At 51.1% G+C, this 21964-nt stretch overlaps 10 protein-coding genes across 10 annotated transcripts; 4 read left to right on the plus strand and 6 right to left on the minus strand.

Annotated features, from left to right (window-relative positions):
• Nucleotides 1-333: 333 nt before the first annotated feature.
• Nucleotides 334-2153, minus strand: CC77DRAFT_1028634 (NADPH oxidase-like protein regulator NoxR; the record flags this gene model as incomplete). The annotated part of the gene is made up of 4 exons (XM_018526460.1): nucleotides 334-354; nucleotides 408-1871; nucleotides 1926-2075; nucleotides 2139-2153. 4 exons carry the CDS (start codon nucleotides 2151-2153, stop codon nucleotides 334-336), a joined length of 1650 nt encoding a protein of 549 aa, XP_018389031.1.
• CC77DRAFT_615067 (hypothetical protein) lies at nucleotides 2133-3039 on the minus strand. Its single transcript, XM_018532453.1, has one exon. The coding sequence runs from the start codon at nucleotides 2712-2714 to the stop codon at nucleotides 2256-2258; it is 459 nt and encodes a 152-aa protein (XP_018389032.1). The 5' UTR covers nucleotides 2715-3039; the 3' UTR covers nucleotides 2133-2255.
• A 10-nt stretch (nucleotides 3040-3049) lies between these two features.
• CC77DRAFT_1017268 (Cu,Zn superoxide dismutase-like protein) lies at nucleotides 3050-4133 on the minus strand. Its single transcript, XM_018524371.1, has 5 exons — nucleotides 3982-4133; nucleotides 3802-3936; nucleotides 3383-3744; nucleotides 3270-3333; nucleotides 3050-3189 (listed from the first exon to the last, which is right to left on the minus strand). The coding sequence occupies exons 1-5, from the start codon at nucleotides 4073-4075 to the stop codon at nucleotides 3110-3112; spliced, it is 735 nt and encodes a 244-aa protein (XP_018389033.1). The 5' UTR covers nucleotides 4076-4133; the 3' UTR covers nucleotides 3050-3109.
• On the plus strand, nucleotides 4009-5420 carry CC77DRAFT_1017269 (mitochondrial 54S ribosomal protein YmL23). Its single transcript, XM_018524372.1, has 2 exons — nucleotides 4009-4442; nucleotides 4555-5420. The coding sequence occupies exons 1-2, from the start codon at nucleotides 4422-4424 to the stop codon at nucleotides 5056-5058; spliced, it is 525 nt and encodes a 174-aa protein (XP_018389034.1). The 5' UTR covers nucleotides 4009-4421; the 3' UTR covers nucleotides 5059-5420.
• CC77DRAFT_1017270 (uricase) lies at nucleotides 5271-7007 on the minus strand. The gene is made up of 3 exons (XM_018524373.1): nucleotides 6392-7007; nucleotides 5701-6341; nucleotides 5271-5648 (listed from the first exon to the last, which is right to left on the minus strand). Exons 1-3 carry the CDS (start codon nucleotides 6526-6528, stop codon nucleotides 5524-5526), a joined length of 903 nt encoding a protein of 300 aa, XP_018389035.1. The 5' UTR covers nucleotides 6529-7007; the 3' UTR covers nucleotides 5271-5523.
• A 322-nt stretch (nucleotides 7008-7329) lies between these two features.
• CC77DRAFT_956233 (cytosolic regulator pianissimo) lies at nucleotides 7330-11404 on the plus strand (the record flags this gene model as incomplete). Its single annotated transcript, XM_018535502.1, has 3 exons — nucleotides 7330-10857; nucleotides 10910-11073; nucleotides 11129-11404. The coding sequence occupies 3 exons, from the start codon at nucleotides 7330-7332 to the stop codon at nucleotides 11373-11375; spliced, it is 3939 nt and encodes a 1312-aa protein (XP_018389036.1). The 3' UTR covers nucleotides 11376-11404.
• A 1579-nt stretch (nucleotides 11405-12983) lies between these two features.
• On the plus strand, nucleotides 12984-14971 carry CC77DRAFT_1028639 (hypothetical protein; the record flags this gene model as incomplete). Its single annotated transcript, XM_018526461.1, has 2 exons — nucleotides 12984-14656; nucleotides 14941-14971. 2 exons carry the CDS (start codon nucleotides 12984-12986, stop codon nucleotides 14969-14971), a joined length of 1704 nt encoding a protein of 567 aa, XP_018389037.1.
• A 1459-nt stretch (nucleotides 14972-16430) lies between these two features.
• CC77DRAFT_1084010 (hypothetical protein) lies at nucleotides 16431-17271 on the minus strand (the record flags this gene model as incomplete). The annotated part of the gene is made up of 1 exon (XM_018529394.1): nucleotides 16431-17271. One exon carries the CDS (start codon nucleotides 17269-17271, stop codon nucleotides 16483-16485), a length of 789 nt encoding a protein of 262 aa, XP_018389038.1. The 3' UTR covers nucleotides 16431-16482.
• A 1126-nt stretch (nucleotides 17272-18397) lies between these two features.
• Nucleotides 18398-19898, minus strand: CC77DRAFT_1017273 (hypothetical protein). Its single transcript, XM_018524374.1, has 2 exons — nucleotides 19176-19898; nucleotides 18398-19121 (listed from the first exon to the last, which is right to left on the minus strand). The coding sequence occupies exons 1-2, from the start codon at nucleotides 19562-19564 to the stop codon at nucleotides 18530-18532; spliced, it is 981 nt and encodes a 326-aa protein (XP_018389039.1). The 5' UTR covers nucleotides 19565-19898; the 3' UTR covers nucleotides 18398-18529.
• A 293-nt stretch (nucleotides 19899-20191) lies between these two features.
• On the plus strand, nucleotides 20192-21920 carry CC77DRAFT_1017275 (alpha-1,3-mannosyltransferase CMT1). The gene is made up of 3 exons (XM_018524375.1): nucleotides 20192-20338; nucleotides 20392-21509; nucleotides 21576-21920. The coding sequence occupies exons 1-3, from the start codon at nucleotides 20200-20202 to the stop codon at nucleotides 21624-21626; spliced, it is 1308 nt and encodes a 435-aa protein (XP_018389040.1). The 5' UTR covers nucleotides 20192-20199; the 3' UTR covers nucleotides 21627-21920.
• Nucleotides 21921-21964: the final 44 nt, after the last annotated feature.

Here is a 21964-nt window from a genome sequence, read left to right on the forward strand (position 1 = left end):
AGGTACTCTGCATACTGATAATGCACATGGTTCAAGGAACATCACATAGCTAAGAAAACAACCATTCGTGGTAGCTATTCATTCGTAAGATTCGATTACGCTATCTGTACATGCAAAGCCGACTCTGAATAGCGGATCAACAGTCCGGCTGTGAAAGAGAGTGTACAAGGGTTTATGCATGCCCACAAAAACCAGCAATTATGCTCGCTACAATTACAGCAAAATTGGGCGCTATCAAATCAAAGACGCCGGAGCAATTGATAGGCGTCCGAAGAGGTAATAAGGAAATGTTATGTCGTTCGTAAATATGCGTGATGCTGGGGTATCTCTAGTCTATACTTCTCTAACCCAAACCTGGTAAAATAGTCAGTGTATGGTCTTAAAGCTGTTTGTCTTACGAAACTTACCTCCATCTTCGCCATATCGCTGCCTTCCTTTCTAGCAACGCTCTTCGCCGTCTGAATGGCCATGTCAAGATCATCTTGGTCGGCCATGGTGATCATGTCGCCATCATCTTTGAACTCCACCTTGAATTTATTTCGCACACCAAACTTCTCGCGAATCTGTTGCCAGAATTCGGTAATCAGTTGATCCGAGTTGATGAAAACATAACGCGTGTCACTAGAGTGAACCTTGACTCTGATCTTACTACCTGCACCGCGGTTGCTACCACCCGATCTGGTGGAGCGAGCGGGTGATCGTCTCCTAGATTTCGAGCGGGACATCATCTCAAACTCAGCATCATCAAGATCACTACCGTCGTAGTCGTCCTCGTCCTCTTCCTCGATGTAAGCTGGCCGCCTGCTCTGTTTTGAGCGAGTATATGCGCCACGACTGGAACGGGAAGGCGGGTATGAGTCGTTGTCATAGTAGTCGTCGATGATATCGTCGTCAGACCCACGACGTCGTGGCCTGTAGTCACGATCTCGCTGGTCTCGCTGGTCCCGCTGGTCCCGTTGGTCCCGTTGGTCTCGCGGATCGCGTTGTGCTCGGTCTCGTGTTGACTCTGAGCGGCTTGGTGGTGGTCGCTCAGAGGCGGAGCGCTGCGTTGGCTGACGGCGAGGGGGCTCGTTGCTGCTTTGCTGGTCGAAAGCAGCTCGTCCGAGGTTCAGAGGCTGGGGCTTAGGACCGCCACCTCGTACGGACTGTGCGCGGCTCATCGGGGCATCGGCAGCAGGTCTTCGCTCTCCACCAGATCGCCTGTCACCAGACCTCCTGTCTGCCTCTGGTGGCGGTGTAGGTGGAAACATATTACGGTTCATCGGCGGCTCTGACTGCTGGCGGGCTCTGCTCTGAAGCTCTGGTTTGACTAGGTTGGTCGCGGCGTAGGAGATCTTGTCTTCAGTCCTATCGTCTTTTGCAGCTTGTCCTCCCTTCTTAATCTCGGCACCGGCGAAGCCAGTGAAGGCATTAGCCCGGTCTGACGCAGCGACAAGACGGGCCTTTCCGAGATAGTCTTTTGTCTTCAAGTTCTTTACCTTCGCTTCGTTGGGACGGTAGACGATACCGACGGGGATGGAGAAGACGGTGTAGCCCTCAGCTTCCTCGCGAATGGCCTCGTCAATGACATCGTGGTCAGGCACCACCTTCTCTTTGGCTGCGAAGGACAGATCCTGTAGACCTGCGTCTCTTTGCTGGAGGTAAATGTAGCAGAGACCGCGGTTGAAAAGCACCTCGCAGGAGTATAGCTTGAATTTCAGGCCCAATTGCTCGTAGTCAATGTTGTTGTTTCCGCGCAAGTAGAGGAGGGTATCGTTGAAGTTGGCGAGGGCTTCCTCAAAATCGCCCATGAGGAAGTTTGAGACGCCCTGTTGGAAGTATGCGACGGCGAGGTATTGGTCCAGACGCACAGCGCGCTGGTAACAATCTACCTGTAGAGCTATCAGCACGTGCTCGTGGCATTGGAGCCATTATCCTTGACTCACCGCCTTCTCATGCTCGCCGAGAGTGGCATGAATCACGCCGCAGTTGAACAGAATCTTGGACGTGTCGGAGATCTGGTCAAAGACCTTCAATGCGACGTCAAACTCGTTGTTGTCGTAGCTGGCGAGGGCTGCCACCCAGGTTTCGATTTCCTACCCCGCCTATCAGCAATTGGACTCGGAAGGAACAAACAGACGCAGGAAGAAGGAGCGCACCTGCTTCAGAGACATGACGAGTGATCTTCACTTGTTACCCGGCAGTATGGTGTCGTCAAGCCTCAATCTACGGCCTCTCCTAGCACTCCACCGTGGGACGAGGGGTCGCGTTCCTTGTCAAACACAAACTGCCCAAAGTGCTCGTCTCAATTCCGCCAGATTATAGAGTAGCCGCCGGGGCTTGTGGGTGTGCGCGACGTGGTGAATTATGGTGTGGTAGAGGCGGTGGGTGCTGGCTATTATGGTCGTCGAGGTACACAAGTACCTGGTGTGTTGCGCGGGGAAGTAAACGATCGTACAGGTGTGGGAATTAAGGCACAGTTGGGAAGCCGTTCGAGAGAGGGAAGGAGGTTTCGAGGGCGGCACTCGGAAGAGACAGGGACACGGTGGGAATTTGGCGGGCGGTTGCAGGAGGGCTACTGGTGGGGAGACCAAATCTGAGGTCCAGCGCGTTTGAGAGACAAGCCTTGGCCGACACGGCGACCGCCACGCTGATTGGACCCCTGCACCGTGAAGCCCGAGAGCCACAGCGCTACGCGCCAGTCCAAGACGCCGCAACCCAGCCCATTGCAGCATGACACCACCGCCTCCCGATGCCCTGAGAGCCTAACCATCCTCTCCAGCGCTTCCGAAAGGACCGGAGCCTGGCTTGGTGACGCCGACTGCCAGCAGCGAATATCCGACTGCTGGCCCCCTTACGATCATCGAGTGATGGCGTTTGAGGTCTGTAACATGAAAAAGCTCCGACTGAGACAGCCACGTGACGATTCGTCCGCGCAGCCACTCACCCCATCGCCGCGCTTTTCTCAGGCATGAACGCATGACTATGCCAGGCCTCGCAAAGTCCGTGTTCGCGCAGTCCTAGTTTCGGCCTAGATTTCAAGGTGCATGCATTATCTCTCCTCACCAAACCAACACGGCATTTCGACGGCACTTGTGGACTTCTTGGGCTATCTTGGTCTGTCTTGAGCTCATAGCATCCCACGGTCGCGCTGCTCCTCTCTCTCCTGCCAGACCGTCTTTCCGGAACACGAACATACCGTCTTGTCGTCTGAACAGCCATTAGCATACACCCATCTAGAACACACGAGCCGCCAGAAGCAGAACACGTGGGGTACCAAGAGCACTCACTGTCCCAAACACCAGCGCTACGTGCAATGACACCCACTAGCGTATCCGGATCGTTCTTATCAAACTGTCCAAGGTCAGATTAGATCTCGGATCAATTAGCGGGTTTCGCATACCTTGCCGTCTTGCTCCTTTGCAACTACGATGCTGCGTCCGATCATCTCCCAGATGTGGATGGGCTTATCCAGGAACACAGATCCGACTCCACCCTTCCCTACCTGAACGGTTCCAAAGACGCCTCGACACGGCTTGCCCTCCTGTTTGGCTTTGTGATGTTCCCAGATGGCGCCGGTAGATTCAGGTCCGTCGGATATGTTGCCAGATTCGCGGATAGTTGCATGGTATGTTCCAGGCGACAATCCTCGTATACTCAGGTCAATGATGGTCATACTTGGAGCCACTTCCACCATGCGCACAAGCCCTCGAACCTTGTTCTCTACATGCGGTGCATGCGATTCTAGAATGCAAACTGCGGCGCCTGCTCTCATGTCAGAATCATAACACATCCAAACTCCTACATTCAGATGGAGCATACTGTCTGATCTTCCAGATCCTCTTAGAATTGCATCACGACCAGTAGCTTGAATAGCTTCAACGATTGCCGATGGTGCTGCTGTACCCTCGATAGATACTAGTTGATCTTTGAGGTTGGCAGTGACTTTGTTGATACCTATCTTGTTAGAAGCTGAATGACGTGCGTGGGGATCGCTCGTACCACCCAACTGCTGCAGAGAACCTTCAATGTCGTTGATGCATGACTGGCAGGTCATCGGCACCGCGAAGATGGTTTCAAACGACGGAACAGTCATCTTGAAAGGTGTAAAGTTAGCTGTAATCCTGCTTAAAGCTTTGTGCTATTGGTAGAAAGATCAAGTCGTTGGCATGCGACTTTGCCGTCTGTCGCTTTGAAATCCAGGCCCGAATCCCCGCCGAACATCCACGGACGGATCTGGCATCGGAGCTTATCTTATCGATCGATCACGTGAGGTTGGAAATGTTGAACAGCGGGCTTGGCATCAACCTTCACTGCACTGCGACCAGTCCACCAATAGCGCTTGCAGCTTCGCCTCCCTCGTTGTCGGGGAATTTCAGACTTCATACCCTCTCATAGCTTAACTAGGGTCTGCCTTCAGGGCATTGACTTCGCAGCCCGACATGTCGCAAGTGATTGGAAAGGTGTGTATTCCATCGGACCTCCGCAACCCAATATCTCTATGATCGCTGCCACTGTCTCTCTGGTGTCATGTTCTACTCTCTCTCTACTTCCAAAGCTAAAACCGTTGCATAGACCCGCCTGGCATACGCTCGCTCATGGCACCACCTCGACATCGGCTCCGACCCACGCGCGCTGGGCCGCGTCGCCTCTGCCATAGCCCTGACCCTTATGGGAAAGCACAAGCCCATCTTCGACCCCTCTACCGACTGTGGTGACTACGTCGTGGCTACGAACTGTTCTCAGTTACACACCACCGGCAAGAAGCGCTTTCAGAAACTCTACCGCACGCACACGACCCGCCCCGGCTCCCTCAAAGAACTCTCCATGGACAGGATGATGGCCAAGTGGGGAGGTGGAGAAGTGTTGAGGAAGGCCGTTAGCGGCATGTTGCCGAAGAACAGGTTACGGAAGGACAGGCTGGCGAGGTTGAAGACCTTTGAGGGGAGAGCGCATCCTTACAAAGAGAACATTCTGCAAGTGGGAAATGGTGGTGGACAGAGCATAACGGAGCATGGAGATGTTAAGAAGACATTCGCGGAAGCGAAAACACAGGCTCCCGAGGCGCCAGTATCATGACGAGGGGGTGAGCACAAAGAGGAAGAGAAGATATACCAAGAATCGGGTTTGTATAAGACATGTAAATCTAAATTGCAGGGCTTGAGCCAAGTTTTGGTTTGGTTGCTTCGTGAACTTGGTTTATTATTCCACATCTTGCTGTTGGCAATCTTAAGCGATTCCATGGTTCGTCGAACTGTGAGTGGGCATGAGATGAGTTATGTTTAATGCATTTAGGGTTTTACCAGATAGATTGATCATGCACCTTCACGTCACATGCATAGGGTGTCAAGGAAGATAGCGAGCCAAAAGTTGAATTCCTTCTACTCGCATGATAGGTGTTCTACTCTCACTCGTCCCCCCTGTATAAAAAGAAAATGTGGTATAATGTTCTACTCTCGCTCGACAATCTTCCCCTTGAAAGTCACTGGATAACCGAAAGAAATGTACAAGAAACCAAAGTGTAACGGGAACGTGCTGCTGTATCTACAGCTTCGACTTGGTGCCCTTGCGGGTGACGGTGCACTGAATGAGGCCGTTGGGGTCTGATTGAGGAGCGAAGACAGTAGCATCCTTGCCGGTGTTCTTGATGCCCTTGTGCCATGAGAGGTCTGGCATTGTGTTAGTAATCTGACGTGAGAGATCAAACTTGACGCAACTTACCAACTTCGAAGTAGTGCTTGTTGGGCAGCGCATAGTCCACAGCCTCGACCTGGGGAACAGCGGCCAAGATCAGGTCACACATTTTGTACATAGTCGCCTGTACACTGGCGCTGTCATCCTCGGCAAAGACCTTGAGGGTAATGTCCCTGGCCGCCTTCCATGCAGCGTTGAAGTCCACAGCCTTGGCCTCATCTAGGTTCTTGAACAACTTCCATTGCCAGCCAGCCTCAATCTCTGTGCTCAAAATACGGTCCCATGTCTCAGGTAGGCGCGTGTATTCATCGCGGTGGAAGCCATGGAATGCTGATCCTGTGCTCTTCAGCACAAGGAGCTTCTCAATCTTGGATCGGATAGAGACACCCTCATTCTCGCGAGTTACTGACTCGACTACGCGGGTCTCTTCACCGTCACGGAAGAAGGAGTGTGGGTGTGCTTTTCCGTCGATAGTCATGCGCGTCCATCGGTGCTGAACGATCTTGACGTGGGCGGCGTGAATATGAGGGTAGGTCTTGACAAAGTGGTCGCCAATGATGGCAGCAAATTGCTCGGGCGGGTCGATGGGGTTTTGCTTGGCGAGGATGTATGTTGTTTGCTTTTGCGTATCGGTCGCAACTACCACAGAGTTGTCTGCTTTAGTGTAGCTAGAAACTGTCAATATATGTCATGCTAATACCGCGGCGCGAAGGCGTACGAAGTCTCAATATCTCCCTCGAGTAGAACGCAGACTGTTTGCTCAACAGCCTTGTGGATGCCGGTGTTGGGATCCTTATCGACCTTGTAGAGGCGGACATTGTCCTTGCCATAGCGGGCGTAACTAAGTTGAGACATGGCGAACGACGCTGTTGAGATTGCAACAATAGCCTAATGTACTTGAGATAAGGGTTGAAGATGTAGGTAGTTAGGTGGTCAATGGGAAGCAGAGGGTAAGTAGACGAAGTTATCAAAAAGGGCGATCAAAGCTAGATATACTTATGAAACGGCGCCTTATCTGATGGACGGCACGCGGAGGACACCGAACTGTATAGGAGCGGTTTGCGATTGAGGCACGAGCAAGCTATGGACCGCCGGCAAAGAGGCGGCGAGAACGCGTTTCGATTCGTTGACATGGCCATCGGCGAGCTCCGGTCGAGGGAAGAGGCCCTGGACAGCGGCGTAAGGCGTGCACGTGACAGCATCAGAACAGCTCCCCGCCTGAATCTGTAGTAGGCACAATGGGATTATGGGTCCTGAACTGTCGGCACATGGAGTTCGGCGCTGTGTCAGGCCATGATGTGGTGAGGTGCAAAGCCGTACCGGTACGTGCAGATGGAGAGACGCGAGCTCTGCTACCAGGGTAGGAGGGTAAGGAAATGTGCACGTCCCTTGTGCAGCAGCCGCTGCCCGCAACTCGAGATGGGCATTGCAGCGCGCCATGCAACATTCACTCACACTGTCATTACACCAGCTCCACACTCTCTAGCCCCTGTCACAGCCGCTCCTTCCCCGAACCTTAGCCACACTTCCGTTTTTGGCCAGGCACCGCAACGAGGACGACTCCACCTGTGCCCGCGAGTTGCTCATGAGGCAAGAGGGCATCGCCGAAAGACAGATATGCGATGCGGTTGGCGGGAACACGGTTAAGGCGCGCTCATGACGCCATCAGCTCGCTCCGTAAACACACAGGCCGACGCCGCCGACCAGAGCTCTCTTCTTGCGCCCACGACGAGTAGAGATGGCCGCTCAGCGTCGTCGGTCGGCATGGCCAGCTCGCGGGGCGGCCAGGCCTCGTATGCCTCGTATGCAACTGCCAACACAGGCCCTGGCAGCTTCAATACCGCTCTGATGCGGCCCTCGACGTCGCAAGACGGTCGAATACGCCCCGAATTCGACATGCATGCAATCACCGTCGGCGACAATGACGGCACAACCACTGAGCAGAGGCAGGCAGAGCTGCAGGACCAGATTGAGAAGGAGACCAAGATCAAGATTGGGTCCGAGAACCTGCTCGAGGCATTAAACGCCAAGAACGCAAAAGACAGCAAGAACCAGCGGTTACAGGTCGAGGAGCAGCTTAACATATCCAACAGAAAATTAGCCCAGTTGCAGTCGGGCTTGGCTGCGGAGAAGCAGAGAGCAAAAGAAGTCAAATCACCACCAGCGGACCCACAAAGCAGACTCTCATATCTGTTTCGTCGGAACCTCTCGCGCTCGCCGTCGCGGCACATCGTCCAGAAAGAAGTAGGAGAAGAGGAAGAGACCGAGTCGCCAACATTTGTTCTGGCTGAGATATTGCAGGCTCTGGAAATTCAGGGCATGCAGCCGGAATACTATGTAGAGAGAGCCAACTCTCTGGTCCTCCTATTCAAGCGACATCCTACGCTGAAGTACGACCTGGCCTGGTCAATATTCGGATTACGAATGCAAACCATGCTTCTGAGCGATAGCCGTGAAGTTGTTGCAGCGGCGTATCGAGTTATGCGCTATTCCTTCACTGATCGCAAGTCTCTCCGAATTGTACGCGCTCTTCACACAGATCATCTTGTTATCCTGTCATTAGTAAAAGAGTCTAAAGCTAGTGTGGAGCGCGAGCAAGCACTGAAGTTTGTCCGTGCGTTCCTTGATGTCAAAGGAGGTGTTGAGGAAATCGCTCGCGCCGTGGTTCGTATCATCGTCGCAGTGGCTGAGCATGCAGAAGACCGACTGAGGAACATTGCAACGCTGACTCTAGCCGAAATCCTTGTCCGAAAGCCATCTCTCCTCGTGGCAGCCGGAGGCATGGGCGCTCTGGCTGATGCTCTGGGAGAAGGAAGCTACCACGCCGCTGAGAGTGTTGGTACTTCGTTTCTCTACCTGCTGGACACCCCTAGGAGACGTCGCTTTCTACGATCTGGGCGCGAATTGGAAGCGCCCTTTGCCATGTTCACCGATGCAAACACAACTCATGGGCATTTGCACGAAGAGAAGTTGAAGGTTAATGCCAAGGTCATTGCATCCTTGCTCCGCAGCTGGCCTGGACTGCTCACACTATCTATGAACGACTTTCTTCCCCTCCGATCCCTGCTTTGGTCCTTACAAATCCCCACTCCCCATGTTCGGAACATCATCTTGGAACTACTATTTGACCTCCTCAGGATCAAACCTCCCTCTTGGTCTTCGTCTTTCCTTGCTGGACGACGATTGACTACGTATGGTCGCGTCACAAATCTGAAGAATCAGCAGATCAAAGATGCTTCAGCTTCCAACAGCGCTGAGGATGATACCACCAAGTGGAGTCTACTAGACCATTACGTTTCCGTAGTTTTGGCAGCATTTCTGCACGCTGGGTTGATGCCAGCACTACTACAAGCTGAAGAAGATTCTTTGACATTGCCATTAAAGCGTAAGACGACATTGCTGATTGGCGAAGTTTTGAAGATGGCGAACGAGTTGCTGCCCCCATCATGGAGCGCGCAGCTTCAGGTACTCCCACAGCTTCTTCATTCAGCAGCGCGGTTCGACTCCGAAGACCGCTTTGTCGCGATTGGTACCATATATCAAGTGGACAGCATCAACAGAACTCTATATCGATCCGGACCTACATCTTTGTACAATCCTAAAAGTACTGCGATGTCTGACAGTACCTCGACAACCAGACAAAGTGACCATGCGGCAAAGTTGCAAGCCGCTATGCAGGTGGATGAGGCTCAATTTCGCAATTTGATGGTCGAGACTCAAGTATTGAACACGGTCACGTTCACAAAATGGAAGTGGGATCTCATTTTGAATATCATCGAAGGTCCACTACTCAATCCTAAACGCCTAGACGAGGCTATCAAAGTAACCAAGTTCATACATCGCGTCTTAGGTTTCTATCGACCATTTAAGTATCGTTTCTCCGAGATCAAAAACACCAAACCAAACCAACGATACGTACGAGCCGGGTGCGCCTTGATGCAGAGCCTTCTACAAAACCCCGAAGGTGTCAAATACTTGGCCGAGAGTAAATTTATCCGTCAGCTTGCCGAGTGCTTATCGCATTTCGATCGAATGAGCGGTCTGACCTCTGAATCACCCATATTCCAGACGGACCGTATGAATGAGACGCTTACTGGTGGCTACTTTGCGCTCTTGGGTGCTCTAACTAAAGACGCCCGAGGTATCCATATTTTGGAAAGATGGAGAGTGATCAACATGTTCTACCATATCGTCGAGCTCAATGATCGCGACGATTTGATCCGGACTCTTCTGAGTAACATGGACTACACCTTAGACGGTCATCTACGCCTCATCATCTCTAAAGCGATGACATCATGCTCTAAGGAGATTAGAATATTCGCAACTAGGTTGTTGCGCAAATATGCAACAAAGCCCATGGGGGCGAGCAGCTCTACAGGTGTAGCGGAATGGGCCATCAGGTTGCTTGTAACGCAGCTTTACGATCCAGACGTGGAAGTCTGTGAGGTCGCAATCAAGATATTAGAAGAGGCTTGCAATCAGAAAGAGTCGCTGGAGTTTGTGGTGAAATGCCGTCCGGCTTTGGATCATTTGGGAGAGATTGGTGCTCCACTCTTACTTCGGTTCCTCTCAACTTCGGTAGGCTACCACTATCTGGACGGATTGGATTACATCACGAGGGAGATGGACGACTGGTTCTTGGGAAGGAACGATACTTACGTGGCCTTGATCGAGGCCTCGATGGCTCGCGCACTTGCGGACATACCCGAAAAACCGTCGACTCAGTTGACTTACGACGACGCGCCTGAACCAACCGATTACGGTCTTGTGCCACCACACTTCTACCGAGAGCTGACAAGGACCAAGGAGGGATGCAAGCTACTCAAGCAGAAAGGCCATTTTGACGAGTTCGCAGCGACCATTCGAGACTTCGCATCGGAGAACGACGATCCCGAAATCATACTCAAAGTCAAAGGCTGCTTGTGGGCGGTTGGCAACGTCGGCTCGATGGAACTAGGTGCGCCGTTCCTTGAGAATTCGGACGTGGTCAAGTGGGTCGTGCAGATTGCCGAGCAGTCAGAAGTCATGTCGCTCAGAGGTACAGCCTTCTACGTGTTGGGCCTGATCTCTCGAAGCCTCCATGGTCAGGAAATTCTGCTGGAATATGGTTGGGACGGCGTCGTCAACGACTCTGGTGAGGCACTAGGATTTTGCCTACCGTTAAACTTCAACAAGCTCTTTGCGGTCAGTACCAGTTTTTCTTTTTCGTCTCAGTCAATGATCTAATACATTATAGATGACGCCCTGGGTTGCCCAAGCAGAAGACATGAGCTGGAATCCCAATGCCGAAATCAAGGTTGCCGTCACCGACAGAGACCCAGTAAACGCGCGGATCTTGAAGCTTGCTACTGACCTGGGTAATACGGTGCTTGCCAAGAAGGCAGCAAATGACCTACAGGCGTAAGTAGTCCCCTAATCGAGAGCTGAAAGTCACGAGCTAATGCATGCGGCTTAGAATCAAAGCTAGGAAGGCACCTGGGTTTAGTAAGCCTGCAATCTTCCACAAGGTAATGCAGATACTAGAAGCACATCACTTCCGCCTCCCAGCATGCCGGTTCATGCTAGACCTGTTTGACAAACGGGTCCTCGAGCAGATTGTGCTAGAGGAAGAAGATGACCAGGAAGATGAATCGAACAGCGAGTCAGAGGTCGGCTCGGACGTAGACCAGGCCGCGACAACCAGTGCACTCAGGACATCGTGAACTGGTGTTCGCGAAAACGAATCCGAAGTTTCGGAAATGGGCGTTGAGGAGCGTTATGTACAGGGATGTCAATGTACGATAGTCATGTTCTATGTTGGTGGAGCCGAACGAAAGCGTGCATGGAGAGTTTCCTTTTGCATATGGAGTTCCCTGGTACGCTTTGGGGGGCTTGCCGAGAAAGCATGTCCACTAGTCTAGTGCTACATTCGGTCACGTTTGGCGAAACTGGCACGGCAGCCAGGGACAGGAGCATCAAGTGATATTGAATTGAAAAAAAATTCTCAAAGCATGAAAAGTGGCTTTTTGGAGCCGCGGCCTCCAGAGCCGCGAATGCGCGGCGTTGTGGCTTGCAGAATGAGTGAGACACAAGACACAAGCCCCACCCTGGACGGCGGTGGATAAGATGCGAATGCAAGTCGTCACGACAATCGGACCCTTAGGGGGATGTACAGGGTCTTCGTTCGGCAGCGGCTAGTCGTTTCCGGCGCAAGTGTGTACACATGGGAAATCATGGGATTGACGTTTGGCAGCCCTGGGTCAGACGCGGGTTCAAGCGGGTCCGGGCTCTGATTGGTTGCGTAGTGCTTTGATTCTCAATGTATGACGATTTGACCTCATTCTCTCGCTTCTTGTACATGTATACCGCCGAACACTAAGGTCTCACAGCACATAGCAGATAGGTTGACACGACACGCTCGTGCGTGGGGCTCGCGCGGCTGCGATGCGGATAAGAACAGAGAGATGGGCTTGGCAGACGTTTTGCTGCTCGACTTGGGGAATGTTGGAATTAGCAGGAATCGATGATCACCACTCTGACCTTTGCTCCCCGGAAACGCGGCGCAATCAATGGACCGCGGCAGTCGTCCCAGTCCTCGGGATACCGGTTCGAGGCGCATCTGGTGTGGGAACAAGCAAGGTTTGAGTCGTCTTTTACTGTTGGAGGTCGTCTGCGGGTGGACCGTGCCAATTTTTTATATCAAGCTGGCACAGGATTGGCTTAGCCTGGCGAGCCGATGACGGGCTTTTCTCTCGATCCGAGTACCCCAGAGCTGACACAGCAATCGAGGGCAGCCTCCCATGACTGATACGGGGCGCAGAGCAACATCGCCGATCTTTAACTATCCGTCCAGCATGGATGACCACTTCAAGTTGTTCTCTCTTGAACATGGTCCTTGTCCGCTCTGCGCTCTACTGCTAGACTCCACCACCTCTCGCCATTCCGCGAGCTCTTGTGTTGCCACCCCGCGTGCTTGTATATATCCCGACCTTGTCTGCCCAAGATAATATCATCCCTCTTCGGCAGTCTCCGTCGTCACCCGTCCCTGCATCAGCACGCGCGTTGCTGATCCGCCCTCGTCCCAGCTTCCGGAAGAATCGAGCGTTCCGTGAAGACGTTTTAGCACATTCTTGCCTATTGTGAAGGTTTAACTATCTTCGAAATACGCAATCTCGCTGCCCGACTCGACTCCCGCCCTCCTTCCTTGTCCTGCCCTGCACACCTGCAGTGCGCACCTACTCCACGACCAACCAAACCCACAACCCGACCCCACCGACGGGCCTGCGACTGTATATGGCTGCCGGAGCCATTGTACAACATAGCGAATCTACATGAATCGTCAACGGACAAAAGGGTGCTCCATCGTCGAAAGCGTTGAGCATTCCTTTGAGCCTCAGTTTCCTGCACAGGCCTTCATGTGCGACGATGAGCGCTCGGCAGAGGCTTCGGAGGCGGTAGCCTTGGACGCCCACTGTGACGCCCGACAGATGGTCCGTCTAGTCCAGTGTCCACGATGCTCGAAACCTCTGAGTGCCCCAGTCACCCTGCCTTGCGGTCATACCGTCTGTCGCGGCTGTCTGCCTCCTCCACAACCTCGTACCAACATATCATATCCAAACACACCAGATCGCCTCATGGGCATTTCGTGTCCCCTGATGGGCTGCGGGGCCGAGCACGCTTCTGCTGAGTGCTCTGTCGACGTGACGTTGACCAAGTTGATGGACCTCATAAAGGCTGAGATAATTGAGCACAGGCCATCTGCGGAAAATACTCCGACACTCCTCGTCGAGGTACCCCAGCATGAAGATTCCCCTTTGGATGAGAAAGAGAAGGAAAAGCTTAGCTATCATGGAAATCAAGAGGAACTGCATGGAGGACGCCTCGTGTCCACGTTTACCATGGCTGAAATGGGCAAACTTCGGTACTCTTCCGAAGTCCACTACCAGTCACTATCGGCAAGCGGGGACGATTACGAGCATCTTGACATCACGCTCCTGGAACGCTTACGCGACGTAACCCACAAGGAGTTAGACTGCCTTGTCTGTTACAACCTGATGCTGGACCCAACAACAACATCGTGTGGTCATACATTTTGCCGTCGTTGCCTCGCTCGCGTTATGGACCACAGCAGCATTTGCCCTTTCTGTCGAAGAGGCCTGCATGTTCCTGCCTCACTACAGAATCAATCTAGCAACGTCATACTCAACTCTTTGTTGAATGGACTTTGCCCGGATCTGGTGAGTGCTCGTGCTGATGCTCTCAAGGCGGAAGAGCAGGCGGGAGACAACGTGTTGAACGTTCCGCTCTTCATCTGTACACTGTCGCTGCCCTCTATGCCGACATTCCTTCATGTCTTTGAGCCTCGCTATCGATTGATGATGCGGCGCGTCATCGAAGGTAGCAGACAATTCGGCATGGTTATGTACAATCGCACACACGCACCCCAAGGCGATCTTGGCTCGACTCCGTTCCTGGAGTATGGAACACTACTTGAGATTGTCAATTACGAGTTACTGCGCGATGGGCGTAGCTTCATTGAAACACGTGGTATCGGACGATTTAAAGTGAGGGCTCATGGCCTACTTGACGGGTACAACGTCAGCCGCATTGAGCGTGTTGAAGATGTTTCTCTCGCCGAGGAAGCTATTCTGGAGCAGCGTGAGACCACTATGGCACGGGATTACGCGGAAGCATTCTTCCGCGACCATCCTCAAACCCAACTCCCTACGGAAGTCGCAATCGAGACATTATCCACGCAACAGCTACTTGATAGCTGCACAGCATTTGTACGAGAAATGAGAGAAGCCAGTGCGCCCTGGCTTCGCGAACGGATCATCCAAGTCTATGGCGAGCCACCCGAGGACCCCGCAATCTTCCCATATTGGTTTGCATCTGTAGTACCAATCGTAGAAGAGGAAAAATACGTGTTGTTACAGACTGAACGGGTCCGCGAGCGCCTCAAGATTGTGTACTCGTGGATTGGAAGGATCCGCGGACAACGATGGTAAGCACTCACCTTCTTTATTGTTTACATCCTGCATCTACACCACATCGGATCCCGGCCCAAGAACCCAGGCGCATGCGTACCCCTTACGCGACACGAGCATAACGGTGATCATTCCTTTGTCGTGCAGCATGGTCGCTGCAACTAGAGGTACTTCATCCCTTGTGCGCTGATCATTATGACGAAAGTGACATGCATAAGCTGCCTGAAGCTTACATGTCTAACCACAAGAGATGTATCCGACGTGTTTGATTTCGTGGCACTAGCTGACAATACATTGACAGGTCCTCGGGCAATGCATGCAGCATCTTATGACTCCTGACTGCTCTCATTACCATCGGAATCGCGCTCCTATCTACGCCTCCACCTCAACCTACCATCCATTCTCGATAAGAGAATGAGCAGCTTACATCACATTAAGCTTACAACTTCTCAAGATCACCAGATACCCTTCTCTCATGGCCACAATTTGATACCAAACTCAACCTCTCATGTCTTTTCAGGCATTAGGAGAGGCTTTTTCTTTTATGTATTGCATTATTTTACGTCACGAAGATTCCATTTGTTACCATATGTCCTTTCGCTTCTTCAACGATTACCCCCTTTCAGGAGGACCCGGAGCTTGCCGTGGTCCATGTTCAAATGACTTTTTTAGACCCAGGTGCTAGCCTGGGAAAACTTTTTTCTGGACGGTTTTCGAAAAAGGTTTTGGCATATTGCGACGAAGGGTGGGAGTAACTTTGCATTTGATAGGCGTTTCTTTGGTCTTGTCGCATTTAGCGGGGCTGCTCCAGTTAGAGATTGGCAGAAGGTGGCTTTGTAGATACTAGAGTACTTGTGAATGGGTGATGTGTATATCCATCTTGTGCACTAGAATTCACCTCACCGTAGTCCGCGAAGAAGAAGATGCGATGTGATACCCGCAATGTACGCATTACCTAGGTGTAACTACGTCAAGCGTCATGACATTGCAATCTTACTATGTCTTCATCTTTCTAGCTGCGAAGACGACCTTGAGGGGCATCAAACATCTTACGACCAAATGAAAAGTTCTATCCCTACTAAATAGACCTTAGAAGTATAAACTATTGATTTCTGTCTAAACTGTTATAGAGAACTTTCCGTATACCTTTAAGGTTGATCTTTCCAAGGCTAATATAGACTTTAGTGATAAAGTTTTCAACGCTCAATACACATTTCTTTTCTTGTTTGATCTGAAGCTACAAAGGCAACAAGTTAAAAAAAAAAAAAAAAAAAGTACACAACGATCTACTAAGACAGCAGAAACACCTCTGTATTCATTGTGTATACGACCATCATCAAGCTAGCCCCTAGAGTGAGTGCTTCTGTAGCCGTCGCCTCTGATCTTGTTAGAACACAGTCTGATGGTGGTTAACTATATCAAACAAGAACGCCTCAGTTCTCGTCGCGACCTTTCCTTCTTGCTATCTACGTGCAGCATCTTCCTAGCTGTTGGTAGAATCATGAGCCTAGTTTCTTCCTCCTGTATACGAAAACGTTCCCGGATTGCATGCGTCCTCTGGGTGTCTGGTGGCGTGGTACTCTCGTATATCCTTCAGGGTGGAAGAACACGATGTCGATACGTCCAAGAACCATGAGAGGGTCTTCCAGAGAACCTATAGGCCTGAAGAGGTAGTCCCGCCCCATGTCCAGTCCAATCTTGGCGGTCCCTAGTAGCATTATTGTGAGCTCATCTTCCACTGCTTCCAGCCATAATGAATCATAGCATCGTTTGTTGTCCACCAGGTGTTAGGTGACTTCGGAGTTGCTGGTACGTGCAAAGGTGGCGCTGATTTGACATGTTCTTAAGATGGATTCCATGAGCAGCGCAATTGCTGGGGACGATGACGATAGAGCGGGAAGAATGCGAGCGATTTTATCGAGTACTTGCTGCGGTTTGAGGTATATGAAGAACAGCCATTTGTCCTCATCGTAGTCAATGCCGTCGTCAATGCCGTTGACGCTGTCATCAGTTGGCATTTTGCATGTCTGGTGGGCGAGGGTCGCGGATTTGACGAGCGCTTCCTCTTTTTACCGAGATGGACTGCTAATTGGGCTGGTGAGATACTGGCTGGAGAAAGAGAACGGAAAAGAAGATGGTTGTTCATTCTGTCCCTGCTCAGAAAGGTGAAGTGGCAATCTACATATTCGTAGAGCGGGTCGGCCATCAGGGCGAAGTTTGGCACATGTGCCTTCTGACGATGCTGCAGCACATCGCCTTCGCCGGGGAAGATCTTCTTACACACTGGGCAGTCGACTGTAAGCGTTATGTCCGTGTGATGAGTGCGCTTGTGGTTCTTGAGGGCGCCCACTAAGGAGAAAGTCCTCTCGCATACTGAGCATTTGACTTTTGGCTCTGGGGCACGGTTGTGCGTCTTTTCGTGGCGCATCAACCCATGTTTATCCTTGCAGATCCTACCACAGACAGAGCAAGTGTGTATGGGCTTATTAGCCCTATGTTTAGTGCTTCGATGATCTTGCATTGTCTTTTTGGTGGCATAGCTCTTGCTACGAACAGTACACTTGACTCTAAGATCTTTCGCTGGAGAGTCGCTGTCCGAGTTGGCGTCCATGATATCTTCGGCGGCGTCCATAATGTCCTTGGTGGTTTCCGGGTGGCTGAAGTACTCGATCGCAACGTGAAGTTGATGTGAAGAGCCTGCTGGGTAAGGCTGGTAAAGAGCAACCTTATGCAACAGTGTTGGAGAAAGACCGAAGAGAGTAACTGGATGCCGCTGGCAGAGAACGACTTAGTGTAGCGGTATTGAGGTATGAGCGAAGAGCAAATAACGAAGACGGTCACTTCAACGCATATGAGGATCTGGGCAAGAGCGAAGTCTAGGCAAGAACGAAGTCTGAGAAAGCGCAAGATCCAGACCTCGCTCTTCCCAGACTCGATAGGCTGTCAACACCGGGAAGTGAGAGCGAGGTCTAGATATGGTGAGTCGTCGAGGTGAGAGCGACAACGACTGCGTGAAGGACCTGCGCATATGTCATGTGAAGGATTCGAGAACTATACTACATTGACGGAGGTGTGATCAGAACTTCACGAGCCGGTGGTTCTCGGTGCCCATCCTAGCTTGATAGATTTCACCTCCATATTCTCTCAGGGCCTCGAGAGCGTATCTGAGATGATTTTCTATCGAGATTGAAGCGACACAGTGTCTGGCGTGCGGGTTCGAACTTTTAAGACGTTCTCTTCAAAGGAAAGCTTTTTCGGCTGACCCCAAAAAGATCAGATGAGATGAAAGGAAATTAGACAAGATAGAAGGTCACAGAGGCAGTTAAAATAACCTAAGCTATTAACGCCATTGAATATTGTTACCTAACTAGGCAAACTCCTGGTGAAGGATTGCTTCTATCTAATCTTTCTTAGTGAAGGATAGCTTCTATCTGATCTTTTGTTTAGGGGGTGAAGATTCCTGCAGGTTCTGGGTGGCGTTTCGCTTTTATCTTATGATCTAGGGGTGATATTTTTGGGTACCTGGTTGCTTTTATCTGATCTTAGATCTCTATGTAGCCGATTGCTTTCATCTGATCTTTTGGGTCAGCCGAATATCATTTTGGGTCAGCCGAAAAAGCTTTCCCTTCTTCAAAGCCAAACTCATCACGAAGGATCTTGTCTGTCAGCTTTGCAAAAGCATGTGAGTGACTTCTGGATCAGAATTATCGTTGGTGTCCGACTGGTTCAGGTCTGGAAGAGTCTTGATGGCCATTATCTCTTGAGCAGATCTTAAAGGCCACATCATTCATGGTGCACTTCTATTTAACAGGAGTTATGTGTGATTATCCGATGTTGTAACGGCACCGTGGCTTGTTCTATCGTCCTCTTCTGAGCATTTCATGCGGTGTCTATTGGGGACGTATAGGTAGTACCTTCCCTGGAAGCTCGACAGGTTCCACATTTACATGATACCCGTACATCTCAACTGGGCCGTGATTGTTATCCCAGTGCTGTCCCTTCTGAAGGTGAGTTGAGCTGTCCGTACTCAATTCTACAAAATTACTCGGGTGATCATATGTGTATCCTAGTGGCTGTGCCACCTTCTCTGTAGTACCGCGTTTCCGCCGAATGAGAACGACACCGAGAATGGTTAAGCATATCACTGTAAGCCCTCCAATGACCCCACCCACTATAGGCCCGATATTTGTTGACTTCTGTTCGGTGGGTGCGGGTGTCGAGCCTGGTGTTGATGATGGGAGGATACTGCCAATCGGGTCCAGGACTGTTGAGCTTTGCGCATCTGACGTTGTTGGTGGTTGGGTTGAGGTAGCCAAAGAGGCACTGCTTTCAGTACTCGAAGCGGACGTTGTTGTTGCCTCTACTGTATTCGGCACCGCGAAAAGGCTGTCGACGGCGGCAGTGTCTCCGCAGGCAATGTACTCAAATGATTGATCAGGGCCGTTGATTAGGAGAGCTGTAGAACAAAATTGTTCGGAGTCGCTATCTAGTTAGAGGAGTACTCTCCAATATTTGCAAAACAAAGGAGCGACTAACCATGTAAACGTAGTGATATCGGCTCGATCAGATAGTCTCCCACACCCCGTCGTGCAAGAATGGTTGTCGATGCATAAGCCAGCTAAACCACAGTCTTTGGCCGATAAAACGCTGGTTGGACAAAAACCCCATAAACCGTTTGCGGTGTCGACACGGCATCCGTAGCCAGGGTCAGCTGTTCGAGGATTCTCAGGTTTGCCATCGAGATATCCACAGGTAGTGACAGGTGCGAAGGCTTGCCGTTTATAGAACCGTTCATCAGCGTGAGCTGCTAGCTGTGTAGCATGCGGCACTGCTGGTGCGATCCGGCTGCGAACCGTAGCAGGACTTGAGGAGACCAGCTCAAAAGAGCTAAAAAAGATTAAACCTAAAGAGTAGAAACTGGACATTCTTCAAACGAGTGTTAAAGCGAGTGACGACGCGTAGAACGATTGATAGACTAGAAGCAAAAGACGGGATGACTAGGTAGCTGTGACACGAGAATACATGCAGTTTATGGAAACTCCTGAGTACAGCGCATAGTCGCCGTAACTGAGAGCCTGGCTTTGGCCATGGTCTATACTGCTTGTATGCAGCCACAGTTTCATGGGGCGATAAATACAAGACAATGTGATGATCTAGTGGCACCTAGACGCACAAAGAGGTATAGCCAGCTGCCCGTGCTGAATCCTGACTTGGAATTGAGAATGCGTGACGCCGTCCAGCGATCTTGTCGTGTGAAGTACCTACTTCGTAGGTGTTGGTTCGGCGCTTAGGTCAAATTTAACCTGCGTGATTGGTTGCCGCGTCCGCGGAACTTCTCTCAGGCGCCCACTCATTTCCACGCGGAACGGTGCGAAACCGCCTCCATCATCCACTGGGCAGGCTGCAGGATGGGCGCGATTGCGCTTGTTCATGCTCGTTTACTTAGCACTTGCAGCACGTAGACGCCATCTTTCAAGAAACTTCATCAACCTAGGATCTTCTGCGCTACGTTCTGTCTTTGCTCTGTTATCGTTCATTTCTAATGTCGCCACCAAGGAGCATGAGATCGCTTCTACAGGCGATCGCACTGCTCTGTGTTGTCTTCTTGTTTGTAGCTGGCTTCGGGTTCTTCCATTACGGTAACGACCTATCGCAGATCAAACCCATCGTCACTGGCATACTCAATCCGTCGTCAACAGGTATGTCGCCTCTATTTACTGTTGTGTAGAACGTATCCTAAGTTTAGGACTAGAAGTAAAACCGAGCGCCGTACCTGAGGCAGCTCACCCAGTCACCCCATCAGACAAAGGCAATGCTACTCTCATCGCACAGACGCCACCATACCTGCATGCGATCCTAAATCCGTCAGATTCGACATTTCCTCGTCTTGAATGTCCACAACCAAACCTCGATCGCTATGCCTACTTAGGAGGCTCATCTGGATCACTTCAGCACGCGCAACGTCCTAGATACTTTTTTGCCCTTGATCTACACCAATGTGTTCATCTTCTTCCACGGTTGATTGGTTCTATCGTAGAAACCATGTACTTTCTTGGGCCACAGAACTGCGCGCTTTCCATAGTCGAAGGAAGATCCGATGATGGCACCTTTGAGGTACTCGATCAGCTTCGCGCTAGCATGCAGCTTCTCGGAATTAGGTACTACTTCCAGTCCAGCGATATCAACCCGATGGCCAAAGGGAAAGACCGTATCGAAGGTCTTGCAAAGCTCCGCAACTTAGCCTTGAAAGATCTCATCGCACATCCAGAACATTACGACGAAGACACTACGGTGATATTCTCCAACGATGTGGCTCTATGTATGGAAGATCTCCTGGAGCTAATACATCAGCGCAAGTTTCAAGGGGCGGACCAAACGTGTGCCATGGACTGGACGTACGTTGGCGACAATCCAACATTCTACGATGTCTGGATTGCACGTGGTATGACAGGCGATTTGTTCTTCAGAATCCCGGAAGATGGTAGTTGGGACTTTGCCTGGGACCTATTCTGGAATGACCAAAACGCTCATGCGCGCTGGTCTAGTTCAAAACCTTTCCAGGTCTTTTCATGCTGGAACGGTGTGACAGCCTTCACTGCGAGGCCTGTTATGGAGAAGAAGATCAGATTTCGAGCACACAAGGAGGACGAATGTTTTCAGGGTGAACCAAAATTGTTCGCCAAGGACATGTGGTTCAACGGCTACGGCAAGATAGCTGTAGTCCCGAGCGTGAACGTGGAATACAGTGATGAGGCCGCAAAGAAGATTAAGGCTCTGAAAGGATACCCATCTAAGCATTTCGCGAATGAAGGGGATGATGCCAAAATCAATTGGGAAACCTCGCCGCCGGAGAAGGTGAAATGTATGCCGGTAAGTTCGAAACCTTCCGTATCGCTGTCTTTACACGGATTCGTTGCTGACAAGTAACCAATCTAGGATCATCAACACCAGACCTTTGTGGCTTGGGACGAAGGATTGCGGCCTTGATGTTGTCAGAAGATCGAATGCCAAATTCAAACACTACCTCTGGAACTAGGCACTACATCCAGCATAAAGCTACCGTCATAGATCTCAGCTGTTAGGCATTGTATCCGCCCAAGGCATAGCGTTGGCACGCAGAGAGCAACGATCTCTATCAGATGGAATCGAGTCACTTGTTTGCAGCGCGAAACGCACAGCTCAGGTGTGTGTTATGCAAACAAGTTAAGATCGTTGGAAGGCGTGGCAGGCTAACCAGAATGCTGTTGCTGGGTGATTATGTTGATCCAAATTACCATCTATGTCACATACGACCATAGGACACTGAAAATTAGGCTTCCCGTCCG

Source organism: Alternaria alternata (assembly GCF_001642055.1).
Source record: "Alternaria alternata strain SRC1lrK2f unplaced genomic scaffold CC77scaffold_4, whole genome shotgun sequence".
Lineage (NCBI taxonomy): Eukaryota > Fungi > Ascomycota > Dothideomycetes > Pleosporales > Pleosporaceae > Alternaria > Alternaria alternata.